Source organism: Eubalaena glacialis, chromosome 7 (genome assembly GCF_028564815.1).
Source record: "Eubalaena glacialis isolate mEubGla1 chromosome 7, mEubGla1.1.hap2.+ XY, whole genome shotgun sequence".
NCBI lineage: Eukaryota > Metazoa > Chordata > Mammalia > Artiodactyla > Balaenidae > Eubalaena > Eubalaena glacialis.
This window is the reverse complement of record NC_083722.1, coordinates 29,906,634-29,920,370: the sequence shown is the minus strand read 5'-3', so window position 1 is coordinate 29,920,370 and position 13,737 is coordinate 29,906,634. Positions and strand designations below refer to the sequence as shown.

The 13,737-nt window shown below is 38.2% G+C and overlaps 1 protein-coding gene across 2 annotated transcripts in view; it reads right to left on the bottom strand.

The window, feature by feature from the left end:
* Positions 1–9,641: 9,641 nt before the first annotated feature.
* LOC133094450 (24-hydroxycholesterol 7-alpha-hydroxylase) overlaps positions 9,642–13,737 on the bottom strand; it is a 67,675-nt gene continuing 63,579 nt past the window's right edge. For both annotated transcript variants that reach the window (XM_061195016.1, XM_061195017.1), the window contains 2 exons: positions 13,101–13,188; positions 9,642–10,070 (listed from right to left, as the gene is read on the bottom strand). In XM_061195016.1, the coding sequence (XP_061050999.1) occupies positions 9,999–10,070; positions 13,101–13,188 (160 nt within the window). In that variant the 3' untranslated portion in view covers positions 9,642–9,998. The remainder of the gene's footprint in view (positions 10,071–13,100; positions 13,189–13,737) is intronic.

Sequence of the window (13,737 nt, the reverse complement as noted above, 5' to 3'; positions counted from 1 at the left end):
CTCACCGTTAGTCCTAGGGTTAGGTCCGTCCGTTTTTTTTTTTTTTTTTTGGCTTAAAAATTTTTTTTTTCCCTAATAAATGTTTTCTTAATAATTTTTTCCTTATTTTCTATTTTTTAAAAAATTTTTAATAAGTTTTTTCATATTTTTTATTTTAAAAAATTAAAAAATTTTTTTTCTTAATAAATTTTTTCTAAATAAGTTTTTTCTTATTTTTAGTATAAAAAATTAATAAATCTATTTTTAAAAATTAAAAAAAATTTTTTTCTTAATAAATTTACTCTTAATAATTTTTTTTCTTATTTTTTATTATAATTGCTTTATTTTATTTTATTTTATCCTCTTTTTTTCTTTCTTTCCATTTTTTCTCCCTTTTATTCTGAGCCGTGTGGATGAAAGGCTCTTGGTGCTCCAGCCAGGCATCAGGGCTGTGCCTCTGAGGTGGGAGAGCCAACTTCAGGACACTGGTCCACAAGAGACCTCCCAGCTCCACGTAATACCAAACGGCGAAAATCTCTCACAGATCTCCATCTCAACATCAAGACCCAGCTTCACTCAACGACCAGCAAGCTACAGTGCTGGACACCCTATGCCAAACAACTAGCAAGAGAGGAACACAGCCCCATCCATTAACAGAGAGGCTGCCTAAAATCATAATAAGGCCACAGACACCCCAAAACACACCACCAGACGTGGACGAACCCACCAGAAAGACAACATCCAGCCTCATCCACCAGAACACAGGCACTAGTTCCCTCCACCAGGAAACCTACACAACCCACTGAACCAACCTTAGCCACTGGGGACAGATACCAAAAACAACGGGAACTACGAACCTGCAGCCTGTGAAAAGGAGACCCCAAACACAGTAAGATAAGCAAAATGAGAAGACAGAAAAACACACAGCAGATGAAGGAGCAGGGTCAAAACACACCAGACCTAACAAATGAAGAGGAAATAGGTAGTCTACCTGAAAAAGAATTCAGAATAATGATAGTAAGGATGATCCAAAGTCTTGGAAATAGAATAGACAAAATGCAAGAAACATTTAACAAGGACGTAGAAGAACTAAAGAGGAATCAAGAAACGATGACAAGCACAATAAATGAAATTAAAAATACTCTAGATGGGATCAATAGCAAAATAACTGAGGCAGAAGAACGGATAAGTGACCTGGAAGATAAAATGGTGGAAATAACTACTGCAGACCAGAATAAAGAAAAAAGAATGAAAAGAACTGAGGACAGTCTCAGAGACCTCTGGGACAACATTAAACGCACCAACATTCGAATTATAGGGGTCCCAGAAGAAGAAGAGAAAAAGAAAGGGACTGAGAAAATATTTGAAGAGATTATAGTTGAAAACTTCCCTAATATGGGAAAGGAAATAGTTAATCAAGTCCTGGAAGCACAGAGAGTCCCATACAGGATAAATCCAAGGAGAAACACACCAAGACACATATTAATCAAACTATCAAAAATTAAATATAAAGAAAACATATTAAAAGCAGCAAGGGAAAAACAACAGATAACACACAAGGGCATCCCCATAAGGTTAACAGCTGATCTTTCAGCAGAAACGCTGCAAGCCAGAAGGGAGTGGCAGGATATACTTAAAGTGATGAAGGAGGAAAACCTACAACCAAGATTACTCTACCCAGCAAGGATCTCATTCAGATTTGATGGAGAAATTAAAACCTTTACAGACAAGCAAAAGCTGAGAGAGTTCAGCACCACCAAACCAGCTTTACAACAAATGCTAAAGGAACTTCTCTAGGCAAGAAACACAAGAGAAGGAAAACACCTACAATAACAAACCCAAAACATTTAAGAAAATGGGAATAGGAACATACATATCGATAATTACCTTAAATGTAAATGGATTAAATGCTCCCACCAAAAGACACAGACTGGCTGAATGGATACAAAAACAAGACCCATATATATGCTGTCTACAAGAGACCCACTTCAGACCTAGAGACACATACAGACTGAAAGTGAGGGGATGGAAAAAGATATTCCATGCAAATGGAAATCAAAAGAAAGCTGGAGTAGCAATTCTCATATCAGACAAAATAGACTTTAAAATAAAGACAATTACAAGAGACAAAGACGGACACTATATAATGATCAAGGGATCGATCCAAGAGGAAGGTATAACAATTGTAAATATTTATGCACCCAACATAGGAGCACCTCAATACATAAGGCAAATACTAACAGCCATAAAAGGGGAAATCGACAGTAACACAATCATAGTAGGGGACTTTAACACCCCACTTTCACCAATGGACAGATCATCCAAAATGAAAATAAATAAGGAAACACAAGCTTTAAATGATACATTAAACAAGATGGACTTAATTGATATTTATAGGACATTCCACCCAAAAACAACAGAATACACATTTTTCTCAAGTGCTCATGGAACATTCTCCAGGATAGATCATATCTTGGGTCACAAATCAAGCCTTGGTAAATTTAAAAAAATTGAAATCGTATCAAGTATCTTTTCCGACCACAACGCTATGAGACTAGATATCAATTACAGGAAAAGATCTGTAAAAAATACAAACACATGGAGGCTACACAATACACTACTTAATAACGAAGTGATCACTGAAGAAATCAAAGGGGAAATCAAAAAATACCTAGAAACAAATGACAATGGAGACACGACGATCCAAAACCTATGGGATGCAGCAAAAGCAGTTCTAAGAGGGAAGTTTATAGCAATACAAGCCTACATCAAGAAACAGGAAACATCTCGAATAAACAACCTAACCTTGCACCTAAAGCAATTAGAGAAAGAAGAACAAAAAAACCCCAAAGCTAGCAGAAGGAAAGAAATCATAAAGATCAGATCAGAAATAAATGAAAAAGAAATGAAGGAAACAATAGCAAAAATCAATGAAACTAAAAGCTGGTTCTTTGAGAAGATAAACAAAATTGATAAACCATTAGCCAGACTCATCAAGAGAAAAAAGGAGAAGACTCAAATTAATAGAATTAGAAATGAAAAAGGAGAAGTAACCACTGACACTGCAGAAATACAAACGATCATAAGAGATTACTACAAGCAACTCTATGCTAATAAAATGGACAACCTGGAAGAAATGGACAGATTCTTAGAAATGCACAACCTGCCGAGACTGAACCAGGAAGAAATAGAAAATATGAACAGACCAATCACAAGCACTGAAATTGAAACTGTGATTAAAAATCTTCCAACACACAAAAGCCCAGGACCAGATGGCTTCACAGGCGAATTCTATCAAACATTTAGAGAAGAGCTAACACCTATCCTTCTCAAACTCTTCCAAAATATTGCAGAGGGAGGAACACTCCCCAACTCATTCTACGAGGCCACCATCACCCTGATACCAAAACCAGGCAAAGATGTCACAAAGAAAGAAAACTACAGGCCAATATCACTGATGAACATAGATGTAAAAATCCTCAACAAAATACTAGCAAACAGAATCCAACAGCACATTAAAAGGATCATACACCATGATCAAGTGGGGTTTATTCCAGGAATGCAAGGATTCTTCAATATACGCAAATCAATCAACGTGATACATCATATTAACAAATTGAAGGAGAAAAACCATATGATCATCTCAATAGATGCAGAGAAAGCTTTCGACAAAATTCAACACCCATTTATGATAAAAGTCCTGCAGAAAGTAGGCATAGAGGGAACTTTCCTCAACATAATAAAGGCCGTATATGACAAACCCACAGCCAACATTGTCCTCAATGGTGAAAAACTGAAACCATTTCCACTAAGATCAGGAACAAGACAAGGTTGCCCACTCTCACCACTATTATTCAACATAGTTTTGGAAGTGTTAGCCACAGCAATCAGAGAAGAAAAAGAAATAAAAGGAATCCAAATCGGAAAAGAAGAAGTAAAGCTGTCACTGTTTGCAGATGACATGATACTATACATAGAGAATCCAAAAGATGCTACCAGAAAACTACTAGAGCTAATCAATGAATTTGGTAAAGTAGCAGGATACAAAATTAATGCACAGAAATCTCTTGCATTCCTGTATACTAATGATGAAAAATCTGAAAGTGAAATTAAGAAAACACTCCCGTTTACCATTGCAACAAAAAGAATAAAATACCTAGGAATAAACCTACCTAAGGAGACAAAAGACCTGTATGCAGAAAATTATAGGACACTGATGAAAGAAATTAAAGATGATACAAACAGATGGAGAGATATACCATGTTCTTGGATTGGAAGAATAAACATTGTGAAAATGACTCTGCTACCCAAAGCAATCTACAGATTCAATGCAATCCCTATCAAACTACCACTGGCATTTTTCACAGAACTAGAACAAAAAATTTCACAATTTGTATGGAAACACAAAAGACCCCGAATAGCCAAAGCAATCTTGAGAACGAAAAATGGAGCTGGAGGAATCAGGCTCCCTGACTTCAGACTATATTACAAAGCTACAGTAATCAAGACAGTTTGGTACTGGCACAAAAACAGAAATATAGATCAATGGAACAGGATAGAAAGCCCAGAGATAAGCCCACGCACATATGGTCACCTTATCTTTGATAAAGGAGGCAAGCATATACAGTGGAGAAAAGACAGCCTCTTCAATAAGTGGTGCTGGGAAAATTGGACAGGTACATGTAAAAGTATGAAATTAGAACACTCCCTAACACCATACACAAAAATAAACTCAAAATGGATTAAAGACCTAAGTGTAAGGCCAGACACTATCAAACTCTTAGAGGAAAACATAGGCAGAACACTGTATGACATAAGTCACAGCAAGATCCTTTTTGACCCAGGTCCTAGAGAAATGGAAATAAAAACACAAATAAACAAATGGGACCTAATGAAACTTAAAAGCTTTTGCACAGCAAAGGAAACCATAAACAAGACCAAAAGACAACCCTCAGAATGGGAGAAAATATTTGCAAATGAAGCAACGGACAAAGGATTAATCTCCAAGATTTACAAGCAGCTCATGCAGCTCAATAACAAAAAAACAAACAACCCAATCCAAAAATGGGCAGAAGACCTAAATAGACATTTCTCCAAAGAAGAGATACAGATTGCCAACAGACACATGAAAGAATGCTCAACATCATTAATCATTAGAGAAATGCAAATCAAAACTACAATGAGGTATCATCTCACACCGGTCAGAATGGCCATCATCAAAAAATCTAGAAAGAATAAATGCTGGAGAGGGTGTGGAGAAAAGGGAACACTCTTTCACTGTTGGTGGGAATGTAAATTGATACAGCCACTATGGAGAACAGTATGGAGGTTCCTTAAAAAACTAAAAATAGAACTACCATATGACCCAGCAATCCCACTACTGGGCATATACCCTGAGAAAACCATAATTCAGAAAGAGTCATGTACCAAAATATTCATTGCAGCTCTGTTTACAATAGCCAGGACATGGAAGCAACCTAGGTGTCCATCATCGGATGAATGGATAAAGAAGATGTGGCACATATATACAATGGAATATTACTCAGCCATAAAAAGAAATGAAATGGAGGTGTTTGTAATGAGGTGGATGGAGTTAGAGTCTGTCATACAGAGTGAAGTAAGTCAGAAAGAGAAAAACAAATACAGTATGCTAACACATATATATGGAATCTAAGGGAAAAAAAAAAAAAAAAAGAGGTCATGAAGAACCTAGTGGCAAGATGGGAATAAAGACACAGACCTACTAGAGAATGGACTTGAGGATATGGGGAGGGGGAGGGGTGAGATGTGACAGGGTGAGAGAGTGTCATGGACATATATACACTACCAAATGTAAAATAGATAACTAGTGGGAAGCAGCCGCATAGCACAGGGAGATCAGCTCGGTGCTTTGTGACCACCTAGAGGGGTGGGATAGGGAGGGTGGGAGGGAGGGAGATGCAAGAGGGAAGAGATATGGCAACATATGTATATGTGTAACTGATTCACTTTGTTGTAAAGCAGAAGCTAGCACACCATTGTAAAGCAATTATACTTCAATAAAGATGTTTAAAAAAAAAAAAAAAAAAAAAAAAAAATTCCAAGTGACCTGAAGACAAAGCTTGAACTAAGACTGTTCAGATTTCATCTAGTTCCTGTCTCTGCCAGAAGAGAAAAATCCATATATATTCCTTACTCTATGGCCTACTGGGTCTCTAATGACCAGGGCTATTTTTGTGAAGGAACAAGGTAAAACACTGCTCAAAAAAAAAAAAAAAAGCTAATTGCTGTGAATAGACAGTGCATGCTAGAATATAGTGTTAGAATTTATAACATTTGTTCAACATTTACATTTATATGCCCTCGCTAAAAAGATGCATTTTTATCAGATATTTTTCTTCAAAGAGTGAATGGCCCCCTCTCACATCTGCTAGGTCTTATCCTAGGCTGGTCTACTGCATAATTCTCACAAGGAGGGGTGGTATTTGGGGGCTTCCAGAGAAGGAAGCTGAGGAGGAAGGAAACTGGCATACAACAGGAGTCCTTTTCCTCTTCCATTTGTAATGTAGGTTATACAACAAATTAGCCACTTTTCCCCTAAGACTTAAGAGAGAACCCAGAGTGTGGATTATGATGACAACAAAGTCAATGGTGCTGTCTCTTGTGGGTAACAATTTTCTCTTTAAGAAGGATGTAGCGCTATTTAGTGTTATGAGGACGTGCTTTGGGGCCAGGCTCCCTGGGTTCAAATCCTGCCTCTGCCACTTCCTAGCTGGGTGACCTGAAGTATGTCACCCAGTCTCTCCAAGCTTGATTTCTGTCATTTGTAATACAGGGATGATAATAATAGAAACCATCCTGACACACTGGATTATTGTGAGAATAAAAGTGGGTGAGTGAAATGGGCTTAGCAAAGTGCCTGACTCACAGTAATTGCTCAAGTGATAAAAGTTCATATTATTGGTTTCTAGAATGTAATAGGCATCTTATCAGGAAAATAAATAGTTTATAGAAGTTGTACCCTTGTCAGTAACCACCCATAGCCATTAATTAAAATACCAAAAAATAAGATTAAAAACTAACAACAAAACTCTAATAAGTTCATTTTAATTACCCAAACCCAACATTAATGGAGAAATATGGAGACATTTATTCTAAAAACTTTTTGAAAACAAAAGATGCTATGCTGATGAAAGCCAGGTGTCATGGTCCACTCCTGTGTAGATGCTCACAGAGACAATCCCAGGCTCCTGGCTGCTTCATCAAGAGATGGGGGGCCCCCAAGAGCAGGATTCATCTGCATTTCCAAGTGCTGTCCAGGGTCCTCCTTCAGAGCAAAATATATAGCTAGACCTCTACTACTCTACTTAGAAAGTTAAGCAACTGTGGAGGATTACTTCCTGCTGTGGTCTGAATGTTTGTACCTTCCCCAAGTTCACATGTTGAATCCTCCCAAAGTTGATAATTTAGGAGGTGGGGCCTTTTGGAGTCGATTAGGTCATGAGGGTGGAGCCCTCATAAATGGGATGGTTATTCTTATAAGAGACCCCTCACCCCTTCCACCGCGTGAGGACAAAGAGAAATTACTGACTATACCAGGAAGAGGGTCTTAGTAGAACTCAACCATACTGGCACCTTGGTCTTGATCTTCCCCACCTTCAGAACTGTGCGAAATAAATTTCTCTGGTTTATAAGCCACCCAGTCTATGGTATTTTGTTACAGTAGCCTGAATAGACTAAGACACTTCCTTTTTTTGCCACATTAAAATCTTGAAAAGACATGCCTTTTAATGAGTACGAAACTCTAACTAAATGCTTACACTTAAGTTTCAGCAGGTGACTTCCTAATTTAAGTTTTAATGGCCCCTCCTTCCCCATTTCCTGCTTTAATTACAAGTTTCCAACGGCACCACCATTTAGTTCTGCAATTCTGTCAGTAAATATGTGAACTCTTCCTTGTTTCAGGCTGCCAAGTAAAAATGAAGTTATAATCTGTGCCCCTGCCTGTTGCAGGACAAGAAAAAAAGAGGGTTACTATTAATTATTACACATGCCGTGATGGCTACCTGTACAAGGATGGTCTGCATATAGGTGATCTCACATTTGTATTAAAACAAGATCAAAACTACATTGAGAATTCCATGCTCGTCACCTAACCAGCACTCCAGCCACCCTTCACGTGCCCACACTTGAACGTGGTCCCCCCACCCCTCATTGTTTGTCCTCTGAAATAGGGGCTAGGACATCTACCTTGATAACATAACTCAGTTACGGTGTATTCTTTCCGATTCCTTATTTCTGCTGCCTGGGAGCACGTCTCAACTAAACTATCTGCACTGCACACAAGTCTGTCTCAGACTCTGCTTTCTGGAAAACTCAAGTTAACACATATAAATATATACCAATGTATGTATTTTTACATATATATATAAATATACATTATATTAATATACATAATATAGAATCCCAGGCTAGGGAAATAAAAAGAAATAGGGACCTCCAAGTATATTCCTCTCATCATGTATCATTTCAAAGGTCAGTAGACCTCCTGCATCTGCACTGTTTTTTTAAAGTGCATGAACTTGTCAGCTAAGGTTCATCCTTACCAAGCAATAATAAGGAGATAAACACTGCCCTGAGTGTCTGCAAATTCAGCTCAAGTATCTATTATTTGCAAATACAGTGTATGGCTGTGGACCTCAGCTGCTTGGCGGAAGACAAGCCTTCCCTGGGAACACACCTGCCATATTTAGAAGAACCCGCCAGGTAGTGGTCTGCCGTTCTCAGATCTCCTGTGGATTCTAAACTGCTTTCCTTAGTCCCTTCAGTCTCCAGACCTCCGAGCCTGCTAAGCTACGCTGTAAACTGCTAGCTAAGCTTCAAAATCACTGTATCAGTCCTGAAGAGTTAATGCATTCCAAAGTACTTAATTTTCTCCTAGGGAGTCATCTGCTCGTTGGTAGGAAATAGATGACTAAGCAATCGTTATCAACCCCACCAGATAATTCTCGCACAGGGGAGCAAATAATCCAGAGGACAACATGCACTCCAAAACTTACTTATTGTGAAATCAAGGAGGCAGGCGGCATTTCATTGACTGTTAGAGGACAAATCATGACATCACCACTCATGCTGTTATTAGTATCATATATTTTCCCTGAACATGATAGGATTTCTTTTCTGGATTTCATAGTAAGTATTTCAGGCAAAAGTCTTAAGTAATAGATTGAAATGTTGTTATTTGCCTTGACACATCATTTAATTTGAGTTTCTATAAATTAGGAAAAATAGTATCTCAGACTACAATTACAAACACCTGGAGTCAAAGGACTGCGTTTATCTTAACTAACATACAAATCAGTACACCAATCAACATACATGTATTGAATATGTCCTACAGAGAAGGTGCTGTCCTAGGCATAGTTGAGTGTAGAAATGAGTGTCAGACATGATCCCTGACTTCACAGGTGTTAGAAAGCTATCATATTATTCATACTTTTAGCGTTAGACATGTTTAATAAAGAATTATATTAATAGCGGTTTAAGAATTTCAATTGCTAGAGTTAAGAATCATATGAAGAAAAATAGCAATTTTCCAGAAATCATTATTTAATACTTTTTAGAGTCTAAGACTTTTAACCTTTTTCAAAATAGAAGTTTAAGTATGTTGTCTTCACAGTAAATTTAATATAGTAAAATTTTCATTCAAGTGACATTATTTCTATTTAAAGTTTTGATACAGTGATTCATGAAACCAAATTCCAACTTCTTAAGAAATGCCTCTTTTTGGATCATGGAAACATTTTCTATAAACCCTGTATTGGAGTCTCTATATCAATAGATATAGAGTGATGTCAGATTCTTGGTCTACTCTTGAGATACCAAACACACATCCCATCTGGACATTGTCTTGAACTAAATCCTTAAACAAAATTAAGTGATACATTTTAGTCAAACTCAGGTCTAGGTGCTGCCAGGCTAGAGGATGGGGGGCAGTCACTCCTCCAGAAGGCCCTGGCCCTCCTTAGGCCCAGCAGACGTCATTTTCTTTGTTTAAATTGAATTCGGCATTGTCCTTCCGGCTGCTGGACACCCACCAAATGGAGAGAACTCTAAAAGCAGAAATGCAGAAAATATAGAAGTTAAGGGACATAAGCCAACAGTTTGGACCTAAGGTTTATTCAATGTGATTGTTCCTGAAACGTACAGAGTTTAGGTTTGGAAGACTGGAAGGTTTTGCTTGATGAGTTCTCCATGGCAAGCATCAATTTTAGCCTTCCGTTCAAGGGACAGCAAAGGAGGCAATTCCCTTATTCTAATAACAGCCTCTTCACAGTTTCACATACCCCAGTGCTATGGGCCTGCCACCCACCTTTCACTTTATATCTGGATAAAGAGGATACCCTTTAATAAAAGCTCTTTCTACATTCCTGGCCCCCAATCTGTGACACTTCATGTATAATCGCTGGGTGAGACCTCTATGCCACATGTCATAGATGTTCATAAGACAACATGGTGTTGGTGGTGCGAACCACTATTACAGGGGACCTAAGATCACAATTTTCCATAAGGATCTTTTGTGGTTCCAGATGTTCTGATACGTTATGTTATGTCTTAGTTATGAACAAGGGGTGAATGTGTTGGGGGGGTGAGGGGAGGTCGGTTCATTGCAAAGAATATAGGGTTGACCAAAAAGTTTACTCGGGTTTTTCCGTAAGATGTTACGGAAAAACCCGAACAATCTATTTGGCCAATCCAATACAAAGAGGTTGTTGAAGCTTAGGAGCTTGAATAAGAAAAGGAACCTGTTCTGTCAGCCCTGAGGGTTGGGGGAAGACAAGGAGTGAGGAAGGAGGAGGGCGATCCAATTTAGATCATCCTTTTTTTTGTCATCAGTTTGAAAGAAAGGGCTCCTCCCCAAGGGGATTCTTAGGGCAGTTGAAAGAATGAGTTGCAGAACTTCCACGGACTCTCTGAAATTGCAGTCACAATTCTGTGTGTATGAAGAGGTGTGTACTTTTCTAGAAAGGGGATCCATAGGTTTTGTGAGATTTTGTAAGAATCCATGCCCCTACCCCCAAAGGTAAAGCAAAGCAAAACCAATCAACCAAATAAAACCCCACTGTGTTGGCACAAAATGTGCTTGTTTTTGGGAGAGAATTGAAGTGGGTCTTCTTATGAATGCTCAAAACGGAATAGTAGTCCCCATTGCCAGCAACTGGACATGGCTGACCAATCACGGATCCTGGAAAGTTTTGTAATGTTTCCTTATTGTTTGGTTCTTATTGGGAGAGAACTAAGATTAAATTACTTTCTTCACACCGTTTGAGGTAAGATAAAACACTGTTACAAAAGTAAATTCACGGGGATGCTAGCCTTTGATTTTTGCTCTTGTGGCAAGTATATTCCTTTGGGGGAGCTGGTTTCCAAGTCCTGTGATTTCCCTGGACTTGACAACAGGGTGTCTGGAACATGCCCTGGCAACCCATCCCCCTCCTACAAGAGCTTGGTAATTGGAAGGTCATTTCCTGTATTTTTTGATCACCTCCTTTCACAACTTGGTAACATAAGTCCAATAATTAAATAATTTTAATTGATCTTTCTAAAATAAAAACTGTGAAATGAAATGCCCTTTGAGATGAGAATTCTCTCAGACTTGTATTTTTTACAAATCGGGGTAACATTTCTTTGAAAAACGTTCTTAGTAGGGTCAAAAGAGAAATAGGATGTATGTTTTTTTAAAAAAAGTATAATAAATACAACTAATAGAATTCCTAGCTAGGAAGAAAGTGCTGGGAAAAATCCTGCCTAAGGATCTGGTCAAAATGACCGATCTCCAGAGTTAGGTGTCCTATGGTTTTGACAAATGACATCCTTCTAATGTGAAAAGGCATTCCTGTGTCTTCTTGCTGGTGGGAAAATAGTTAGATGCTGAGTCAGTCGTGGGCAAAATTGTGACATCTAACTCGGAGGATCAGAAACTAGTATTTGGTGCCTGTAAATCCTGGCCCCAATCTCCATTTTGCCAACAAAACTGTACTCAGCGGAAAACCTTTGTGAAGGGTGTTTTGATTTCCCTTTCATCGTCAGATTTTGAGAGCTCTTTATCACTGTTGCTTGTACTCAAAATAGAAGTGCAAGAGAAATCAAGGCAAAGTGCTGAAATGTGCATATTTGTGAGTAATATAATATTTTCTGTGTCATTTATACACTTACAGAATTTCTACTGAAATGTCACCCAAGAGTTTTATGTATCCCTCCATATATTAGCCCTTATTATATCAAGAGTAAATCATAGCACAAAATGCTATGTGAACAGCCCTGAGATTGCAATGCTTAATTTCTCAGCTTCATCCTCAGTTTAAATAACACCTTTTTATCCAGAGTTTTCAAAGGGACTTCCAAACATTTGGAATTAAATGGAACTTTCCCTTGTTTCCTAGGACAGTGGTCCTCAAAGTGAGGCATCAGCAGAACCCAGAACTTGTCAGAAATAGAAATTCTCAAGCCCCTCCCTAGATATACTCATCAAGAACTCTAGGGCTAGGGCCCAGGATTCCATGTTCTAACAAGCCCCCCATCCCAGGTAATTCTGATGCTCACCCCAGTTTGAGGGCCACTGGTCTAAGAGAACAGAACTATAGCAACACAGAGGAGTTAAATGATTGAGATATCCAATGGTCAGAGGTCAGAAACGGTCATGGCCTTTTCATTTATGTTCACTGCTTCTACTGTGGGTTAATTTCCTTTGTGCCATTGCTTTCCAAATGGACCAAGGGCTCTGACTTGCCTCCAAAACTCATGGTTCACTTTTGGACCCACAGACATGCCTTTCTAGGGAAACAAGCCCAACATCAAGGCCATGTCTATTTTACCCTGGGAAAAGGGTTAGAATTGGTAAATTCGTTGAGGAGCTCCTAACGCTAAGTGGAAATGCTACTATTAGGTCCTGGTCTTGTGATAATGGGGCACATAGAATTGACCTGGAATTAAGGGAGTATCTTCTCAGTCTGCAGAGATCATCTGTTAAGATGAGTCTAAGTGAGGAAATCAGTCAGCTCATCCCCAGTAATGAAAACCAAAGAGTTAGAGTTTATATCACATTTGAAAGTCATGCTATTCAAAATTCTGAAAACACTTACCTGTCTTGGCAATGGGTCTAGAAGACTACAGTCATAATAATACAATATTAAAATAATAAATATTTGAATCTCCAACAGAGCCAGCCACCTGAAAGAAAAAGAAAATAAAATTGGTGCTTGGTTGTAAAAGATGCATAACTATCTACCAATAAAGAATATCTATAAATTACACATATTTCAGAGCAAATGTGCTCTTCTTTGCAATATAAACTTTTCCTATTAAAAGGATAGAGTAAAGAAGGGTAGCTGGGATGATTACATTGCTTTAAAATGTATGTAAAATGCTTAGCCAGTGGAAGCACTTAATGAATGAGATCCCAGGTCTCTCTCCTAAGTTTTAGATCTGTCCTTTCTAATATGGTGACCGGTAGCTACATGTGGCTGTTATTTAAATAAATTTAAATTTATCAAAATAAAAAATTTCAGTTCCTCAGTTGCACTAACCACATTTTAAGCGCTCAATGGCCATAAGTGGTTACCGGCCACCATATTGAACAGTACATATTTAGAACTTTTCTATGATCACAGAAAGCTCCATTGGACAGTCCTGTCTGATCTAGACCCTTATTGCCCACTGGAAATTACTGCCTAAATGTTCTGTAGGCACCTAAAATTCCCCATAACTACCAAATTTTTT